At 43.9% G+C, this 20,380-nt stretch overlaps 1 protein-coding gene across 1 annotated transcript in view; it reads left to right on the forward strand.

The window, feature by feature from the left end:
* The first annotated feature begins 273 nt into the window (after positions 1 to 273).
* GABRR2 (gamma-aminobutyric acid type A receptor rho2 subunit) overlaps positions 274 to 20,380 on the forward strand; it is a 67,134-nt gene continuing 47,027 nt past the window's right edge. The window contains exons 1-2 of the mRNA XM_029595422.1: positions 274 to 540; positions 13,378 to 13,484. Of these exons, the coding sequence (XP_029451282.1) occupies positions 362 to 540; positions 13,378 to 13,484 (286 nt within the window). The 5' untranslated portion in view covers positions 274 to 361. The remainder of the gene's footprint in view (positions 541 to 13,377; positions 13,485 to 20,380) is intronic.

Below are 20,380 nucleotides of genomic sequence, written 5' to 3' on the forward strand. Positions count from 1 at the left end.
GGAAAGGGACCGTACGGTTTCAAGAGGTCTTACCCCCCCCCCCCCCCCCAATTCGCTTCATCTTAGCCATCAGATGGGGGAAAAAAATGCTTTGGTCTGCATCCCTCCTGTTACTTGGCTTTTGTGAGCCAGGGCTCCTCAGGTTGTTATGAGGACGGGCCAATCACAAGGCAGCGTGGAAAAGCCGAGGGGCGTGCGCTCATGGACTCATCAGGAGGGACTGAGAAGCGGACCGGATCAATCCCAGGACAGCGAGGAAGAGGGGGTCTCGGATCCTGCAGGGGAGAAACCGAACGGCGAAGCGCTGGGACAGAGGCTGCACCCCCGGGGGGGGAGAGCGGATTTTAAATGCGCCAAGCCGATGAGCCCTGCACTGTGCGAGGTGTCAGGGGTGCATCCGGCACGATCACATTTCCCCGCAGCAATGCCCTGTTTTCCCAGACTCTCTCTGCTGCTCTACTCCCTGATCTTGCTCACGGAGGGCAGAAAGCACAGGAGGAAACGCTGGGCTGCTCAGCTGGAGGCGCACAGGCAAGCCAGGTATAGGAGCTGTCAAAACACCGCTTCAGTTGAGTTTCGTGGCTAACACTTTGCTTTTTTTCTTTAGCAAGCAACAATCGTCGGCTCTGTTTGCACTAAAATAGTTTCCCAGCAGCTACACAAATAACGCTGATTGTAGCTTGTAAAAAAAAATAATAATAATTCTCCAAATACAAATGCATAAGGAAAAAAAATGTAGACAAAATAAGGCATAGGTAGAGTCGGATTTCCACATGACTCTTAGGAAGTATATTGAAAACTAGGTGCTGTAGCGTTGATTTCTCATGGATCGTTTTAATTCACAGAAACATAGAAATAATGGCAGAAAAGGATCTGCTGCGCCGTGTAGGTTACCCCCATGCTTTTCAGTTTCCCAGATCGTAAAAGTCAGAGCCCTTGTTGGTTGCTGTTTGAATCCAATGTATCATTATGCCTTACTGTTAAAGCAGAGAGCAATGTTGGCGTTGCATCAAAGTATCAGGCATATTGGTTAAGGGTAATAAGTACTGCACCAGCAAGTTACCCCATGCATTCTTTTCTTCATTTCCATCCTTTAGCTTTTAGGGATCCACAGTGTTTATCCCATGCCCCTTTGAATTCTTTCACAGTTTTCTGTGAATAAATATTTCTGAATCCATTTGCTTCCTTTCAAGTTTTTGGTTGGTTCCCTTTACTAGTCTGGACCTTCCAGCAGGCGGGGCTCCGATCCAGTTCAGCAGCCGGTTGGGTTGTGTTCTCTTTTTCCTTAAGAGATGAAAAGTTGGGTTGAGGCTCTTATGGATTTTGTTCTTGACAAATAGAAAAGAAGTACTCTGTGGCAGTCAAGAGAATGCAGATGTTGCTTGTGAAGATTCTTGTGAGGTTTAGGGTAAAATACTGGTAATCTGATGTCTTGATTGAGATGAAAAGGCAAAACTACTTTAGGTAAGAATTTTGGGTTGGTTCGTAGAGAAACCCATCATGAAAAGAATTGTGTGGTATGGAGCATATGTGACTAATGCTTGAATCTCGCTGATTCTTCTAGCAGAGGTAATGTATATTAAGAAAAGAAAGAGATTTCAATTGGGTATCCTGCATAGGTTCAAATGGCGGTTAGGTTAGAGCCTTGAGAATGAGAGAGAGAATCCATTGAGGAGTTGGTTTATGAACTAGAGGCTTCACATTCTATAGACCTTTCCTGAATCTAACTACGAGAGGGTGCATTGAAATTGGTTTGTCCTTATGGTCTTCATGGAAAGCAACTATGGGGTAGATTTTCAAATAGCGCGATTTGGCGTACTTTTGTTGGCGCATCAGGCGCAAACAAAAGTACGCTGGATTTTAGTAGATACGCGCGTAGCCGCGCGTATCCGCTAAAATCCGGGATCGGCGTGCGCAAGGCTATCGATTCCGTATAGCCGGCGCGCACCAAGCCGCGCAGCCTACCTCCGTTCCCTCCGAGGCCGCTCCGATTTCGGAGCGGCCTCGGAGGGAACTTTCTTTTGCCCTCCCCTCACCTTCCCCTCCCTTCCCCTACCTAACCCACCCGCTCGGCCCTGTCTAAACCCCCCCCTTACCTTTGTCGGGGGATTTACGCCTCCCGGAGGGAGACGTAAATCCCCGTGCGCCAGCGGGCCGCTAGCGCACCGGGACGCGACCTGGGGGCGGGTCCGGAGGGCGCGGCCACGCCCCTGGACCGCCCCGGGCTGTAACCACGCCCCCGGGCCCGCCCCCAAAACGCTCCCGACACGCCCCGAAAACGCCACACGGATCGGGCCCGCCCCCGACACGCCCCCCTCTGAAAACCCCGGGACTTACGCGAGTCCCGGGGCTCTGCGCGCGCCGGTAGGCCTATGTAAAATAGGCGCACCAGCGCGCAGGGCCCTGCTCGCCTAAATCCGCCCGGATTTAGGCGGATTTAGGCGAGCAGGGCTCTTAAAATCCGCCCCTATGGTTTTTAACTGAACTTGGCTTAGACCTTCTTTAGAGAATGATAAGTATTCAAGAATATTTGAGACATCTGTTGTGGCTGGCGTTTTCTTGAATAGATGGTTACATCTAAATGTTCCTTGCCGCATCCAGTGGAGAACTGAGGACATTTGGTCATACCTAGTGTTTCCTGCATAGGATAATGGGTATAAGGGGGCAGGAGGATATTGGTTGGGATGTGTATGGGGACGATTAAACCTGTTTTGTTTTGTGAATATAGTTTTTGACTGTCTTCTTTACCTGAAAATTTAAAATAAAGAATATAAAAAAAAATTCTTAGTTGACACCATTTTGTGAAGCGATTCCATTTGAAACTGTATGCCTTCCATGTACTGTCTTTTTTTGATGATGCAATGATGTTTCTTACTGCTGAAGAACATAATTGTCATTCCTGATGAGCCAAGCTGTAAAAGACAAGGTGTGAATATTCGGATGTAGTAAGGTGCTCTTGTATTGAGCTACGAGATCCTGTCGGAGAGGAGGTTTGAAAAAATTGCTTTGAGACAGGGCTAGGAGAGTTGAGTACCAGATTTGTCTTGGCCATGCTGATACTGTTAGAATCATTTTTACTGACTGCTGTGTACTCATCAGGAGGGTTTTTGGAATGAGAGGAATTGGTGGGTAAGTGTAAAGAAAGCGATTCTCCTGGTTGAGATTCAATGGGTTGACTGCTAAGGCTCCTGGAGCAGGTAGACAAGAGCAAAATAGTGGCAATTTTTTGTTTTGTCGAGTTTCAAAAAGATCCACTTCTTGAATTCCTCAATGATTGAAGATGAATTGAAAATGAAGTGATTTAATTCCCACTCGTGTAGAAGGATCTGTCTGCTGAGAGTGTCTAGTATATTTTGTTTCCCTGGAATATATACTGCTACAAATGTGGTCTTTTGAGATAAAGCTCTCTTCCATAGTTTTACTGTTACAGAACATAGACTGAGAGATCTTGTTCCTCCTTGCTTGTTTATATAATACATTGTTACTGGGTTGTCAGTCTGTATTTGAAGATGACAGCTGGTTAGAGAGTTTTGAAAAGAGAGGAAAACTTTGTAGACCACTTTCATCGCTAGAAGATTGAGTCTGGTCTCTTTGTTGGCCTAGAGAACCTGGGTGCATATACATTGTTGAGATGTGCTCCTTACCCTTTGAGAGTTGCGTCTGTTACTAGACATTTCAATGGAGTTGAGGGAAGGAAAGGCTTTTCCAGGTTTAGATCCTGAATATTCAACCACCAACAGAGATTGGATTTCAACTCAACAGAAGTGTGAATCTTTTGAGAAAGAGGGTGTAGAAATTGTGACCACTGTGCTTTCAGAATCCATTGAGCTATACACATGTTCAGTTTGACATTGGGAATGGAATGGATTGCTGCAGCCATGTGGCCTAGCATGTGCATAAACATTTTTGCCAATGTTTGATTGTGGGAGAAAACTGCTTTTACTGCCTTTTGGAGTGATTGGATTCTCTGTTTTGGCAAGTATGCTTTCTGAGAATTGGAGTCCAGAAGACTTCCTATGAACTCTATTTGCTGAGATGGTGTGAAATTGGATTTTTTCCAATTAATGAGAAAATCTAAATGTTGCAGAGTTTTCATGACTTTCAAGGTGATTAAAGACGAGGAAGTGTATTTTGGACTTGCCAGTCATCTAAATATGGGTAGAGTGTAATATTTTGGTTTCTCAAATACGCTGATACTACCACTAGGTGTTTCTGAGTGTAGATGAAAGTCTGAGGGGTAGAACTTTGTATTGATAATGGCAATTGAGGAACTGGAAGTGTAGGAATGTTCTTGAATGAAAATGAACCAACTATTCTTCTGAATGAAAGGGAGTATTGAACATAGGGAGTTCATCTTGAATTTCTCCTTTCGCAGAGATTTGTTCAGTAATTGAAGATCTAGAATAGGGTACATTCCTCCTGATTTTTTGGGGGATTAGGAAATATCTTGAATAAAACCCTGAGTTTTCTTGACCTGGGGAACTTAATTGTTTGTTTGAGAGAAATTCCTTGATTTCTGTTTGTAATAGGATTTGATGTTTTTTGCTGAGGGTTTTTGGAAGAGGATGGGGAAAAAAATGAAGTGAAACAAAATTGAAATAGTATCCATTTTTTTATTATAGATAGAACCCATTTGTCTGTGGTGATTTGAGATAACTGATGGAAAAAATAACATACTCTTTCCCTGATTAGAATATGAAAGAAAGGATTGTCGAAAAGATTGAGTAACCTTGTGAAGAGACTGAGAAGTTCCCTTTGAAGAGCCCTGGTCCTCTGCCTTTGCGTCTGGAAGATGGAGGAGTGGATGCCTGGTATTGTGAATGATTGTAGTTTCTACCTCTGTAAGGCTGATAAATAGGAAATGTTTTTCTATAGTAGAAACTATAAGATTTTTTTGTGGTAAGGTGTTGGTTTTCTTTGTTGATATGGGTTGAAAGAAGAACTAGTTAATGACTGAAGCACAGTGTAGTGTTCTTTCATAGTTTAACCACTTCTTGGATTTTTACACCGAAGAGATTATCCCCTAAACATGGAGCATCAGCTATGCGATCAAACAAATCCTTTAGAATGTTTGAAGCTTTTAACCACGCTAGGCAATAAGAGGCGATGGATGTGGCTGAAGATCTAATTGCTATATTAAAACTGTCATATGCTGCTCTTGTCATATGATCAGTTGCTTCCTCTACGTTTGAGAGATAAGAGGTTAGGATTTCTATGTCTTCCTTTAACTGATGTGTGAAGTTTCTTTTGATATCTTGAATAATATTAAAAAGGTATTGCACTATTTGTATTTGATGAACAGCAATTTGAGATGCTAACATTGCAGATTGAAATTGTTGTTTTCCCATTGCATCCAATAGTGTTATGGAGAGAATGAGATGCTGAATGGCACGATGAAATTGATGACTCTGTGAGAAGATGGGGCCTTATGTACTAGTGCAAGTGAAGATAATGGTGCTTTAGATGGTGCTGAGTGATGGCGCGAAAAGTGAGATGGTGCCATATGAGTTCATGAATCTGAGGGTGCTGTATGGCGCAATATATGGTCTGGTGCTGCATAGTGCTGTGCATGAGATGGCGCCGATTGGTGTGATGCATGAGACAGCACCAAATGGCATAATAAGATGGTGTTGAATGACGATATGAATTAGATGGCGTCAATTGGTGCGATGAATAAGATATGGTGCTATATAGTGAGGTGAATGAGATAGCTCCATATGGCATGGTGAATGCGATTGCTCCTTTTGGCATAAAGAGCAGTATGGCTCAGTATGGTGCAGAGACAGTAATTGCATAGGCAATGAAATTATAGATGTTATCTTATGGAACTGTTCAATTCAATTAAAAGATCACAACAACCTTTCTCTTTTTTGCATTAAAGATTTGTATTAATTGTCAAACAGGTAAATAACAATAACAATAAAGAAGAGAACTCATATTCTGAATCGGACAATTGTTGACTCTCATTTTACATAAAAGAAAAGATAAAGCATTCCCCACCCCCCATGAGCTCACTAAAATCATATAACAGTAATCAGTCATCTCCAATAAAATTTAGAGGAGGTTATCAAAACAGTAATTTCCATTCTCTGGTATCATGATAGTTCAATTTTGAATAGTTTTCTCCCAATGTAAATAAGGACCCCATATTGCTTGAAATTTTAATTTGCTTTTAGACAAAGCAGCTGATATGGCTGCCATCCTGCAATAAGAATGTACTCGTTGAACAGTTTGTAAAGATGGGATTCTCGTCAATTTCCAGTGAAATGCTATGGCTATTCTAGTTGCAATAAAAACTTGTTGACAAAATAGTATCTGTTGTTTCGTCAATGTTGTATGGGGGATATTAAGCAATGCAAAACCAGCATCAGATAGATTACTAAGCCCCAGAATCTTTTCCAGCCATTGTATTACCACATTCCAGAATTCAGAGATCTTCCCACAACTCCACCACATATGAAAGAAGGTTCCCTTATGCCCACATGCCCTCCAGCATAATTCACTGATCTTAGGATATCTGTGGTGTAATATGTGGGGAGTAAGGTACCACCTTGTCAGCATCTTAAAGCAGTTTTCCTGCAGCGCCATAGATATAGAATATTTCCGTTCCGAGTCATAAGTCTGGTCCCATGTTTCAGATTTGCATAATTGCCCTAAATCGGCTTCCCAAGCAGTAATATGAGGGTGGGGTTGTTTTACTGGTCCATTTAGGACATATTTAGGATAGATTTAAGGAAAACATTATTTCTGGTGATCTCAGAAAATGCAATACTTGATAACCGGCTAACTTGCAATACCTGATAACCGGCTAACTTTAAGATATCCAGGTATATTCAATGGTGCAGAAGCCATAAAGTTAACGGTAACACAAGAATCCTATTTTTGAAAGCAATGTCCATAAACTACTGTAGATGTAAGCAATACACAGTGCAGTGCAATACAGGCAGAGTCGGGCCAGAAAATTGCAACGAGCCTAAACGCCACCCACTGTTTGAATATTTCCTGCCAGCCTGGGTTTAGTGGTCTGTGATCTGATTAAAGTGACCTGTTGCTGTCGTTATGGGGGGAATGGGGTGGGGGGGGGGATGGGCATAGGGGAATAACGTGAGGACGACGAAAACCACGACTTGACTTTTACTGGTTGCATTTGTATTGTACTATGTTGCATTTGCTGTGTGTTCAAGTTCAATAAACAGTTAAATTTAAAAAAAAAAAAGTGATCTAGTAGGATCACACTGAGGACCTAGCTATTTATACGCCATTGTTACCTGATGGCTTTTCGTGGTCTTGATTTGCAATCCACTAAACTCTACCCAACAGAAAATGCCTATATCATGGATGAGATGTAGGCTATCTATCACGGATTGGAATTCTGTGGCTCGTCGTTAACTATGTGCTGGCACTATGAACAGTTAATCCAAAAATGTGAAAATGGAGCTTCACTCTGCATGGAGATTACTTTGGTTCCTCAAAGTATGAGGTAGACTCAACAGTCCTTCTTCCATTGTAACTGAAAGACAAGAGGCCCTATAGTCACTGAATATAGCAATTACTAAATTGTTGTAAATACAGAAAGGGGCAAGGCTTCAAAGACTCTCCGTCTCTGAATATAAGCAATAGTTACAGGAATAATGTGCTCATGATATCCTGTACCTTCCCACTGGGCTGCAACAAGACAAATGCTCCCTCTACTCTTCATAACGTAGGAGTCAAGAGAACAGGAAACATTCACTTGAAAAAGGGGACAACTAAATAGTAGTTGGGATACAACAGGAGCTGTTTAACGTCATCCCTATCACTTGCAGCAAGGAGGCAAATTTCAAGGGCTTCATTGGGAACTTCAATGGGTAGAGTTGGGGGTCATGCAGGTAGAATGTCGGAATTCTAGCTAGCTGAAAGTGTGAGAGTAGTGTTCCATCGTGCATTCTTTTAGCTGCAGTAAAAATGGCCATTTTGAGATGCTGTGGAGGTGTGGCTGAAAACCACATGAGAACGCTTTTAAAAAAAAAACGTACACATATAGCCGACCAGCTTGCGCTGCCTCATTGCCTGTGCGTCTTTTTTTTTTTTTTTAATCTGCATAAGCCCATATTAAAATGCAGTGTGTTTGGAACAGATGTGCTGGCAAATTGATGGGTTCTAAAGTGCTGTAAATAAATAAATAAAAATTGTGCGAGCTAAAAAGTAGGCGCATGGAGTGCCAGTTGGGCATCCTGCTGAAAAGAGTTTTCTTTCCTTTTGTAGGCTTTCCTTATGCTGTCAGTCTGAGATCTCTACGATAACAGCGTATGGGAGAGGCTGCAGAAAAGCAAAGGGACTCTTAAGGCCGATGCGATATCGTGCGCTGAGCCTAGCGCACAGGTTAACGAGCACTTGGACGCACATTTTGGATGTGCGTTCATTACCCCGATACAATAAGGGGATCAGCATGTCCAAAATGCGCCTCCAAACTTGTGTATAGCTAATAGTGCTCATCACATGTAAATTCCATGTAGATGAGACTATTAGCTATTACCCCGTGATGCAAAACATCCCCACGTGCCCCAGGCGCACTTTTTGACCCATCAAATTTTATGTCTGCACAGAACAGGCATAAAGTCTTCCCGTGTGTCAAGAGCTTAACTTAAAAACAGCAGCATCATGCAAAAAAAACGTCTTGAGTAAAAAAAAAAAATTTGGGGTGCACAATATACACCCAAAATTACCACGCTCAGGGCCGTAAATATTGTGTATGCGTATTGTGCCAGTAAATTAGCTGCTGCGGGATAAAATGGACGCTCATAAATTGAGGGTCCGTTATAGTAACCTGCACACAGGGCACTTAATATTAATTTATTCACTGCTTTACTTACTGCCGCTTGGTCCATTCACTGTCACATGTCAGTGAAAGGACCAATCCCATTTCAGAAGGCTGTCCTGAAAGGAGATTGGTCCTTTCACTGACACTTGTAAGTGAAAAGGACCAATTGGGAACAGCCCTGCCTGAGGGTGGGGAGGGAGCTCTGGCCAGGCTGTTGTGAATGCCCAGCCACTTCTCCTGGGTGCCCGATGCAGAGCACTAGGGACAAACAAATTATCCATTGTGTGTCCTTTTTAGCGAGGCAGCTCATTTGCGTATTGCATCGAGTGCCCAAGAGAGATGGATGTGCCCGCATTAAAAAAAAACGTAGATCCTCTTTGGACGCATGTTTTTCATGTACATGATATTGCATCGGCCTGACTTCGGTTCTTCTGCCTTTTCTTGCTCTGGGTGGATGGAGATGCAGTCCCTTCGGCAGGTGTAGTCGAACAAGAGTGGAAAGTAATTTATACATTTAGAGGAACAGTAGCTGATGGGGCTTGCAGATCATGGTGCTCCCAATGTTTTGAATTGCTATTGCCTTCAAGAGTTCTGCTGTATATTTCCAAAATCTGTGTCCTTTATGGAGAAAAGCACAAACAAGGTGCCAGGTTGCAGAACACAGATTTAAAATCTGTCCTGGTGATTTTAGGTCCTGGGCTGAATAGAAGCAACATGATACAGTAGCTGGACCTGAGCAAGAGTGAAAGAATTTGTGTCTGCACAAATTACGAATAATTAGAATTGCAGTTCATTGGGGATTTAGATCTTTTAGATTTGTTCTCGGCCTTCTATTGTATAATTGCGTGCATAATGATAAATTGGGAAGTGCTTTTACAGTGGGAAAAGACTGTACGGTTAGACTCTATGGGGCAGATTTTAAATGTTATGTGCGCAGGGGTACATTTGTGCATGCTACCCAGCACGCACAAATGTACACCCGATTTTATAACCCGAACTCCCCCACCTTTCCAAACCTTCCCATATCTAACCCACCCCCAGCCCTAACTAAATCCCCCACCACCACCACCACCTTTTTTTCTTACGCCTGCCGGCCGGCTGCCAACACACCAGGTCCCGGCACAGGCCGCTGTGCCGGAGCACTCGTGACCGCCTCTGGACCACTGCCACGCCCCCAGCCCGCCCATTTTGGAAAGCCCCAGGACATACACGCATCCCGGGTCTTATGCGCGCCGCCGAGCCTATGCAAAATAGGCTCGGCACGCGCAGGGGTAGGTTTTCGGGGGTTACGCGCGTAACCCTTTGAAAATCTACCCCTATAGTTTTATCATGCTGAGACACCCTCAGTCTGTACTTCAGGACAGAAAAGGATCAGTTACTGGTAGGGTTGCCAACGGGCTTCAGATTTTCAGGACATGTTGCTCCACTCCTGGATTTATCCCATTGCATGCTGGGATTTGTTGCTCTGACTTCCCTATTGCAGTCCCTTAGAATAGCAAGAGTAGAAGCCCCTGCATGCAGTGGGTAAAACCAGGACTGGATCAGCCTGTCCTGAAAATCTGGAACCAGTTGGCAACTCTAGTTACTGGCCATGTGTAGAAAACTCACGCTGATTTTCACAGAGGGAATTTCGTTAGTGTGCTTGCGTACTGGGGAAATTAAGAGCAAGGCTGGAATAATCCTGGTCAGACTTGGGTACTTGGGGATGGCTACAGTTTGCTGCACGGTGCCTAATGTTGTCCTAGGCTCGAAGGAAGTTGCTGCTGCTACCCCTCATGGAGCAGCCATCGGGCTATATGGAGAAGCCGGAGCCATGGACAGGGGAAAAATAATGCAGGTCACTCATTCCTGCTGTTTTCCATTCTTGACAGGAGTATTGGAAGGAAAAAAACCCCTACAACTTCTAAGAATAGATTTCTTAAGAGTAATTTTTTATTTAGAATCAGAACAAGGACTTCTTTGATTTGTCAAGATGCATTGATTTCTTTTATTAAGGGTTTTTTATCAATTAAACATAATTGATTAGGCATTGTGCAAATATATGTAGTATTTACTTTAGGTTACTAATACAGGACTTAAATTATGACAATGGACCAATCAATTGTAAACCTGCATAGATTAGCTATATTCACAAATCCTACCAGCTAACTAATCCCAGATTACTTAGAATCAATTCTCCTACCTTTGCAAAATTATTAGTGACTGAAGCAGGGTGCAATCTCTCTCTCTCTCTCAGCAAGAAGCCTCCGTGCTGTACAGGGACATGTCAGCAGCTCTAGGCTTATCACCGAAATAAGGCAGAGAGGCAGCAGCTTCTGTGTACCAATCTTTAGCTTGGTGGAGTCGATGTAGATATCTCTGACCAACATCTGTCTTCAGGTCACAGGCAGGAATGCAGGCAATGCAGCGGTGGCAATGCAGGTCCCAGGAGCTTGTCTGTTGGCTGGCTGGGGCCCAGGAAGATGGCAGCTTCCTGATGAGGGCAACTGCCCTGCTGATGGCAACAGCCCCTGCCGTCTTGTTGCTGGGTTCCACTCACCTTATAGCAAGGAAACAGGCGAGAGTACATGCACAAGGCCTTATGAATGCTTAAAGAAAAGCAATATCCAATCTGTGCATTGAGTTCTTTGTTTCAGGCAAAGCAAGAGCTAAACAAGTTTTGTGGCCTTGTGAAGTAAAGTTTATAATCTCATTTTTCTGTCACGACCTGCATTTTCCGGTCTTAAGGAGTAGTGAAAAATTCACAGTGCTTGCTGCTGCTCATTCCATCTTAGTTTGGTTCAGAAAAAAATGTCTCGTGGCCTACATTGTGCCCACATTTTGCCTAGCTTTACTGGGTAGTATCTCCAGTTGGGTTTGTTTTGCAGACACATGATGGGAATGAACCTCACTCATAAGCATCAAGCTTTTGATCAGTTGGAATATGGGGATGTCCCACGTGACCACGACTTTTTCAGTCTCTGCAATTCTGTCATGGGAGTCATGGTCTCAAAGAAAGGAAGGTAGGAACCTGGAAAGGGACTAGAGAATGCCAGTCAAGGTGAAAACGTTCATGGGAACAAGACCAGATCACCCAGAGCTTTAAATGCATCCCTGATGCATATATCGGATCTCTTTGATGACTGTGGCTTGGTAAAGCGTGGAGTATATTTAAATATATGAGAAATAAAGTGACATATTGGTATGGAGCTACCACATTTCAGAGTGTAATATGAACCAGTCTGTCAGGACTGCAAGGCTCCCCAAGTTAACAGAGGAGAAATCTTAAGTGATTCATATTTTGCTTTTCAGGCTCTTCAAATCAGATTACATTCAGGCACTATTAGGTATTTCCCTGCCCCTAGAGGGTTTACAAATGCAAGAGCCTCATTTTCTAAGCATTTTTTCCATCAACACAGAATAGGAGAAAAGCCTTGGTAAATTAGGCCCTAAAAGGTGAATTTTAAGACCCGCACGCGGGCAACCATGTGCGAGCATATGCTAGCTCATGCCAATGGACGCAGCTATTTTAACATGCGCGTATGTTATAAAATTGGCTGAACACATGTACATGTGCACTCGATTTTATATAGAAGCTCGCATGTGTGCGCAAATGCAGTATTTACCGCGTAAGTGTGGGGAATTTTATAAGGGGTGCGTGCCAAGGCTCCTGTTACATGTGACCTTAAAACCCCACTGATTGGCCCAGATTTTTTAATTTTTTGACTTGCACGCCAGCAATAGCAGAAGTAAATTTATGTGGTGGGGACCCCGGCACATTCTTGTGCGCGCGACTATTTACATACACGTCTCTTGGTCTTCCGCTGATATGCCCCACCCCTTTTCTGAATGTTTTGATTTTTTGCGCATACAGGGAGATACGGGCGCTTCTCAAAATCCGCGCAGCATGCACCGGCCCAAGACACCTGCATCTCTCCTGGCTCGGGCACGTGTAGGGCTTTTAAAAGCCACCAGTAAGTTTGTATCTGAGGGAGTGGAGGGTGATGTGGCTTGCCCAAGGTCACAAGGAGCTGCAGCAGGATTTGAACTCTTACTTCCCCCTCATTTGCAACCCACTGCTGTAACCATTAATCTACTCCTTCACCCCCAAGTACAACTAGAGTTCCTTTTAAGTACATTTTGGAAGAGAAGAGGATTTGAGCTAATGTTCATTCAATCAGGAAATTCCCATTGAAGATTCACTATAGCAGAGATCCAGCATGCAGTATACTCCATTCTAGGTGATGACAAAGTGTATTTTCTAGAAGTAGAGTGCATGGCAACTGAGGTTTAAGAAAGGATGAAGGCAGCGAAATAGAAAACTTACAGACATATCTCTTTTCTCTAGCCTTCCCAGACTGAGTATTATATGATCTTGTTAAGTTATGTTTTTTTCCAAGATATGTATAGTTATGTTGCTTTTTAATTGTTTTGGCGTGTTTATGTTTTTTGTTGCGTAAGGTTTTGCTATGCTTTACTGTGTATGTTGACTATAATCCGCTGACATTGGTGGATCAACAGAACAGAAATTTTGGAAATATATGAAATAAAGAAAAGTAAATAAAATAAATAAAACCTTCTGTCATTTGTGTTTGCAGTCCTGTTTCCAAGAAGAGTCTCGACGCAACCAAGATCCGATGGGGGAAAAGTGATCAGCTCCTGCGAGTAGACGACCATGATTTTACCATGAGGCCAGCCTTTGGAGGTACAATCGGAGGTGTTTGGGAGCAGGGGGACATTTTACTCTGTTTTGTCTTTTTCATGCTGTATTTTAAATTTGTGATATTTCTGTCAGGAATCTCAGGCATTTCATGCAATGAGGAGGAAAAATTTCAGACATCTTGGTTGTGCTCAACACACACTACGAGGTGAAAACCGTAATCATCAGTCAGAAACAAACCTCCTTCCTTATACATAAACTTTCCCTGTGTAATTCGCTTTATTTATACATTTCTTGACATATTGAAAAAAATTATATTTGTAATAATAAAGGGTAAATTTTAAAAGGAGTACGCGCGGCGTACCACTATTATATCTCTCCTCAGTCACCTCTTCTTCAAGATGAAGAGCCTGTCTCTAGCCTAAGAAAGTTGGAGCAACTTTCTTAGGCTAGAGACAGAAACAACGCTGACTCCTGCCTTTCCTTAACAGATTAAAATTTTATTTAAACATCTCAACAATCAATCACAGTAGAATGCCTACTTGCAGCAATAGCATTCACGGCTTCAGTTAGGAAAGCAAAGTAATTAAGAGCTGCCTTCTCTTATACCCAGACTGGTTCCCTCTAGCAGTCTAAACACAGCTTTGGTTAGATCAGCAGTGTATTCAGGAGCTGCCTTCTCCTGGAGACGCATGGACCTCCTGACCCCAGCAGGGCTCTGCCTCTTAACCTTGCGCGCGCCGACCCCGGATTTTATAAGATACGCGCGTATCTTATAAAATCCAGCGTACTTTTGTTCGCGCCTGGTGCGCAAACAAAAGTACGCGCGCACATACTTTAAGATCTACCTGAGCGCGCGTATTTTAAGACGTGTACATGGATGAGCGGATCTCCTGGTACAGGCTAAAAAAAAAGTCCAAAAGAGGGGCGGGGCTTGGTCTGGGCAGGGCAAGGGCATTCCGGGAATTTAAATGAAAACCAGCACGTAAGTATTTAGGCTCACAAGCGAGCATCGGGGTCCCCTAGCGCGAAACTTTACTTCTGCTATAGATGGCATGTAAGTTATAAAACAAAAAAAACTAGGCTAGTCAGGAGGATTTTAAGGGTTGGGGCAGGTAGGGTAAAAGAGAGGTTAGTTAGCTGGTGGGGTTAGGAAGTCCTATCCTGTACCTGGGCAAAGTGGGAATGAACTGGTTTACTGGTAATTGTATCAGTGCCCCATGTATATTAAAATCCCTCCCACTTATGCGGTAGAAGTGGCACATGCGTGCATCCATATAAAATGGCGCCCACATTTACACGCGTCCAGCCAATTTTATAAGATGCGTGCAAATATGAGCGTATGTTATAAAATGGCCGCGTCCAGGGACGCAAGCCGGCATACGCGCGTTCATGTACGCACGCACGGCAGTTTTAAAGTTACCATCTAAGAGAGCAAGTCCAGACAAGAGGCCCCCCTAAACAAGCATAGTGAGAAAAGTGGCTCTCTTCTGTAGTGCTGCTTTGAGTACAATAACACATCTCTCATCAGAGCTATCTTCTCCACCCCTTTTTTTACTTACTGAACTCATATAAATCTTCTACACTTATATCATCTCTTGTTTTTTTTTATTCTTAATCTGTGCTAGAAAAGATTCCCCTACTGCATGCAATGGAATGGTCCAACTGTCATTTCACTGCACGGTGGGCAAAAGTGGGCTCACAAATGGGTAGATTTTAAAAGGGCCGCGCGTGTGCCTATATCTCAGCGCGCACAAAGATACACGCTATTTTGTAAACTATACGTGTAGATTATAAAATACTCTTCACGTGCGTATGTCTGCAGCTCTGCGCACATATCTTACATGTGCTGAGGGGGGAGAGAGAGAGAAACTCTTTATAAGGCTCAGTCTGATGCTCAATACATGAACCATTGTAAGGGGGGCACTTTGATTCGGGGTGAGTTTTCGGGAGGTGGGTTGGGGTTAGGGGAATGGTGTTACAGACACATTCAGAGGTATCCATTGTAAAACTGACAACTCACCCTGAACCAAAGTGCCCCCTTACAATGGTCCATATATAGAGTTTCAGACTGAGCCTTATAAAGAGTCTCTGTCTCTCTCTCGCTCTCTCTCTTGCTCACGCTCTCTCTTTCTTCCTTCTCCCCCCACTCTTATACCTACCGAGGAGCTGTAGCAAAGTGGCATGCATAACATACACATGCCGGCTGAGAAAATTAGGGGTTATGTGCGTCAGTGCTGGCCCCACTTCTGGAAAGCCCATGCCCTGCCCCTTTTCCGCCTACTTTTTCTGGGCGCGCCCTTCCCGGCTATTTAAAATTCGCGTAACTCCCGTGCGACCTACTTACGTGTGTACGCGACCGTTTTTTGTGCACGCAAGGCTTTTAAAATCTACCTCGAAGCCAATAAGAGGTAGGAGCCAGCTGATGGCGCAGTCTGATTGGCTGAACAGATGAGTAGGCGCACGCCATCCCCTGGGAGCTGGGAACTATTGTCCCTCACTCTCCTTCCAACCTTTCCATCCGTATCTAGTTGCCGTTCTTGCGGAACCTGTGCTGAAGCCTCTGGAGCTGGCAGTGAATGTGACGTTTACTTTGCAGATGAACAGGATTAACCATCCAGCAGCTTCCTAAAGACAGTGCGGATTAGCGACTCCAAAAGCCCTCTCAGCATCTGGATCAGCGGCTGTTTTGAGAGAGTTATCAACAGACATATATTTTACAAAATCCTCACATCACAGCTTTTTTGTCTCTGTTTCGCTGTGCTTTGGCCATAATAGGGGTCCCACACTCGCCTTCTTGAGTTTTTAAGGAACTGGGGCAAAGCACGTTGAATTTAATTATGGAGATTCCCCCTTAAAGGCAAACATTGCACTACTCACAAATATAGAACGGATGGAAGAATGAGTGGAAATGAGGCTTTGCTTGTAGGGTTAGAGTGGAACCTCAACGCCCGTGTGTATCAAGAAACGGATAACTCACAAAAACCTGCATCTGTTCTCCGCATGGAATTCCGAGCGCCAAACCTAAGACTGTTGTAACAGCTTAGCAGGGGAGGAGACTGGTCACTCGTAGCTTACCATCCTTCATTTTAGTGCCTCTGTTGTCTTTCCTTCTTTTCCTCATTGGATTTTTGCCTGCTCTGCTGCCTCGCGCCTGCTTTTCCTCCCTTTGAGGATCACATTGACAACACTGGGCTAGATCCCCTGATATCCCAGACTTAAATAAGTTTCCGATTGAAAGATACACAGTCAGTCGGAATGGAAATAATTAAGTTATGGTTAAAAAAGAAAATGCATCTCTGAAACCGGGTCCACTTATTATAACTTGGAATTCAATCTATTATCCAACCTGTCCATCCATATAAAGGACTGAAACGTTGGATACTAAAAGTATTTATAATGGGGTAGATTTTATAAAAGTACGCGGGATTTTAATAGATATGTGCGGAGCTGCACGAATCCTTTAAAATCCTGGGTCGGTGCGCACAAGGCTGCCCAAAATCGGCAGCCTGTGTGTGCTGAGCCGCACAGCCTGCCTCGGAAGGAAATTTCCTTCCACCCCCCCCCACCCCCCCGCACATTCCCCTCCCCTCCCTTCCCCTACCTAACCAACCCCCCAGCCCTATCTGAAACCCCCCCTACTTTTGTTAGAAAAGGCCTGCGCGCGATTCCGAGGCCCAGGAGCGGTGTCGGAGGCCTCGGCCATGCCCCTGAAACGCCCCCAGGCCGGAACCATGCCTGCAGCCCCACCCCCAAATGACATGCCACCGCGACATGCCCACGACACGCCCCCAACACGCTCCCTAGCAAAGCCCTGGGACTCACGCGCGTCCCGGGGCTTGTGCGCGCCGCTGAGCCTATTCAACATAGGCTCGGCGCGTGCAGGGGGGAGGTTGGGGCAGGTTTTCGGGGGGTACGCGCGTATCTTACGCGCGTACCCCTTTGAAAATCTGCCCCAATGTATGTGTGCCTAGTTGCCTCATTTTTATTTTCAGATTCTTTTTGTGCTTTTTTTAACCTTTGCAAGTTCAACTGATAGCACGTTTTGCGATTTGTTTTTCATTATATTGATTTTTTTTTTCCTCCTGCTCAATTTGGAACTGGGCAACAGCACCAGAAAACATGGTTGTTCAAGCAAGCTTACCCAGAATAAAACGCTATCACATCCTCTCCAAAGTAGACCATACTGCGTCTACTCTGTTTTCCTCACATTGAGGAACCATGTTTTGCTATCCTTTCTCCTCTCAGCTACCTCTTGTTACCCCCTTTCCCAGTTTTGATCTCCCTGTTAAAATGTAATTTCCAAGCTTAACCAGTTTACTGTAAACCGGCATGATGTCCACAACTAATGCCGGTATATAAAAATGTTTAAATAAATAAATAAATAATCCACAACTCCCCAGGAATGGGGTATTTCCTCTATTTTCTGTAACCTTCCATAGGCAAGGCCCTTATTTGGCCCAGGAACGCAGTCCGCGGTGATCCTGGGCACTCCCAGTGTAGCTCTTAGCCCCTGTGATGTTCCAGATGATGAACAGCTATGCAGAAATCTGGATGAACAGCTTCCCCGAAGCCGCACGCTTCCAGCGCACCTGCTCACACCTATGCTGGGAGCTCCTGGGATCACCGTGTATTGCACTCCCAGGCCACATAGGGGTCTATTTGAAGGTGCAGAATGGGTGAGAAGTCTTGGAGGGGGGTGGCAGCATGGTGGGGAGGGGGAGGGTTGGAGGGTGCTAAGGAGGCATGTGTTTTTTAAAAATTTCCTGGGGAGGGAAGAGAAGAGGGCTGGAAGGGCCATATCCAGTAAATGCAATTCTTATTTCTTTTTTTTTTAATCTAGCGGCGTTTATTTATTTATTTATTTTACATTTTTATATACCGACATTCGTTCGAAACATCACATTGGTTTCCACAGAACTAGTAATGCAGCTAACGGAGCTTTACAATGAACGGTTTTAGAACAATATTAAACTATAAAGTAAAGTAGTTAATGGGGGGGGCTAAGGGAAGACGTAACGAAACATGTATCGTTCACATTGCATAAGTATACAGATAAATAATGTTGCATAAAGTGATTAAAATTACTAATTAACTGGAGCTAAGGAAAATTCCTTCCTGCTGGGAGCATTGAGAATCCTGTTCCAAGGGATCCCTCCCATCAGGGATTCAAAGAAAAGGACAATGACTGCATAAGAACAAAGAAGGTTTGAATCATCTAACAGTGAATAAAGGCAAAGCCTACCATTCCAAGGACAACCACTCGGTGATTCTTCAGATCCCTGGGGAAAGGGAGAAGTTTAACTCTCTGTGCAGCAGCAGCTTAGTATTCTGGTCATCTGGAAGGGGTGTCCTGCCCATACAAAGGACACCCTGCCCACCTGGGACTCCATTTTTCCCAAACCGTGGAGGGTAGCAGTTTCCCTGGACATGGGCGACACATATTCCTGCCCAGATTGAGGAAAATCCTGTGAAGAACATATTTAGTTGGTGCTGTGGATGAGTATTGTGCCATCTTACAAACATTTGCAACAGCAAGGGGCTATTTGGATGCTAATACCGTGGCTCCTTGGATTTCTTTGGCACACAACGCACAGCACACAGAGTATCAGAATTTCCCTAAACCAGGGAATTCCAGAGGGAGAGTTGGTCACCCCGCGCTGGAAACCGAGAGGGCTTCTTTTGTCCCCCCGTCGAAAGAGCCTTCACCCTGGGAAGGAAGGGAGGTTGGAGAGCTGGCCTGGGTTCCCCGCACCTGGGGATGAGGTTTCAGTAGAATTAATAAGTTCCTTCGGCCAGACTAGGTGACAACACAATTGCAGCTCAGGGAGGCCTGAGACGAATGATTGGAGATCAGCATGACCTCAGTCTGTGTGGACCCTAAGTGGTGGCTTAGCGTGTGGCTCAGAACAAGTAGCAGCTATGTGAAGGCACCAAGACGGCATGCCATGCACCACGATGGAGACTGCTGGCTCCTTACAGAGCAGCAGATTTGAGGCCTCCGCTTTCCAAGGACAAGACTCCACTTCATCAGACACCACGTGCAGAATAGAATTCTTGCCAGATTTTGTTAGAAAATACTGCTCACACTATTTTATGGTTTCCCTTAAACTTCTTCTTTAGTGATTTACGCCGGACAGCCATTTATTCTATGTCTATGTCTGTCCATAAATAAAATTGTTTGCTGTCTGAGTAAGGTTGAGGCTTAATCCTAAAGCACTGACACACACAGTTTATGTGACATGGATGATTTAGAATACTCAAAGGCTGAAAATGATTTACTACCCAAAAGATTATGTATTATTAAAACAACAAATCCTTTTTCTGACATATCAGAGGACTACAGTCCTCTTAGGGGAATTGTGCTTTTATCTGTGTCCTGTATATATATATATATATATATATATATATATATATATATATATATATATATATATATATATATATATATATATGTCTATCTGACTAAATTATCTATAGCAACAACAAGATTGCTTTGTTATAACACAAAAGGCACCAGTGCAGCTGCACAGGTGTTGTCTTAATGATTTGTATTAAGACAACATTTCCTACCAACATGGCCCTACCATTTGGAACTCCTTACCGCATGATATTCGCCTGGAGACATACACATCTATTTTCAAAAAGAAACTGAAAACTTGGTTCTTTCAGCAAGCCTACAACATGACACCCCCATCACATAAATACCCAGTATATCGTAACTTAGCGACCTATGGCCACGAAAGCGGATTGAATACCGAACACGGAATAAGTTATGCCCCTCATTCTGTACATTGTTAAGCTATGTATTTTAGTTTATGTATATTTGCTGTTAGCTATTGTATATAATTGTATATAAGTCACACTCCTTAACTCATTGTTTTGGCCTTCTCTTTCCCGGTCCCTTCTCCTACCCTGACCCCTCCCCTGATTTTTGTTCT

This window comes from Rhinatrema bivittatum, chromosome 3 (assembly GCF_901001135.1).
Source record: "Rhinatrema bivittatum chromosome 3, aRhiBiv1.1, whole genome shotgun sequence".
Taxonomy (NCBI): Eukaryota; Metazoa; Chordata; class Amphibia; order Gymnophiona; family Rhinatrematidae; genus Rhinatrema; species Rhinatrema bivittatum.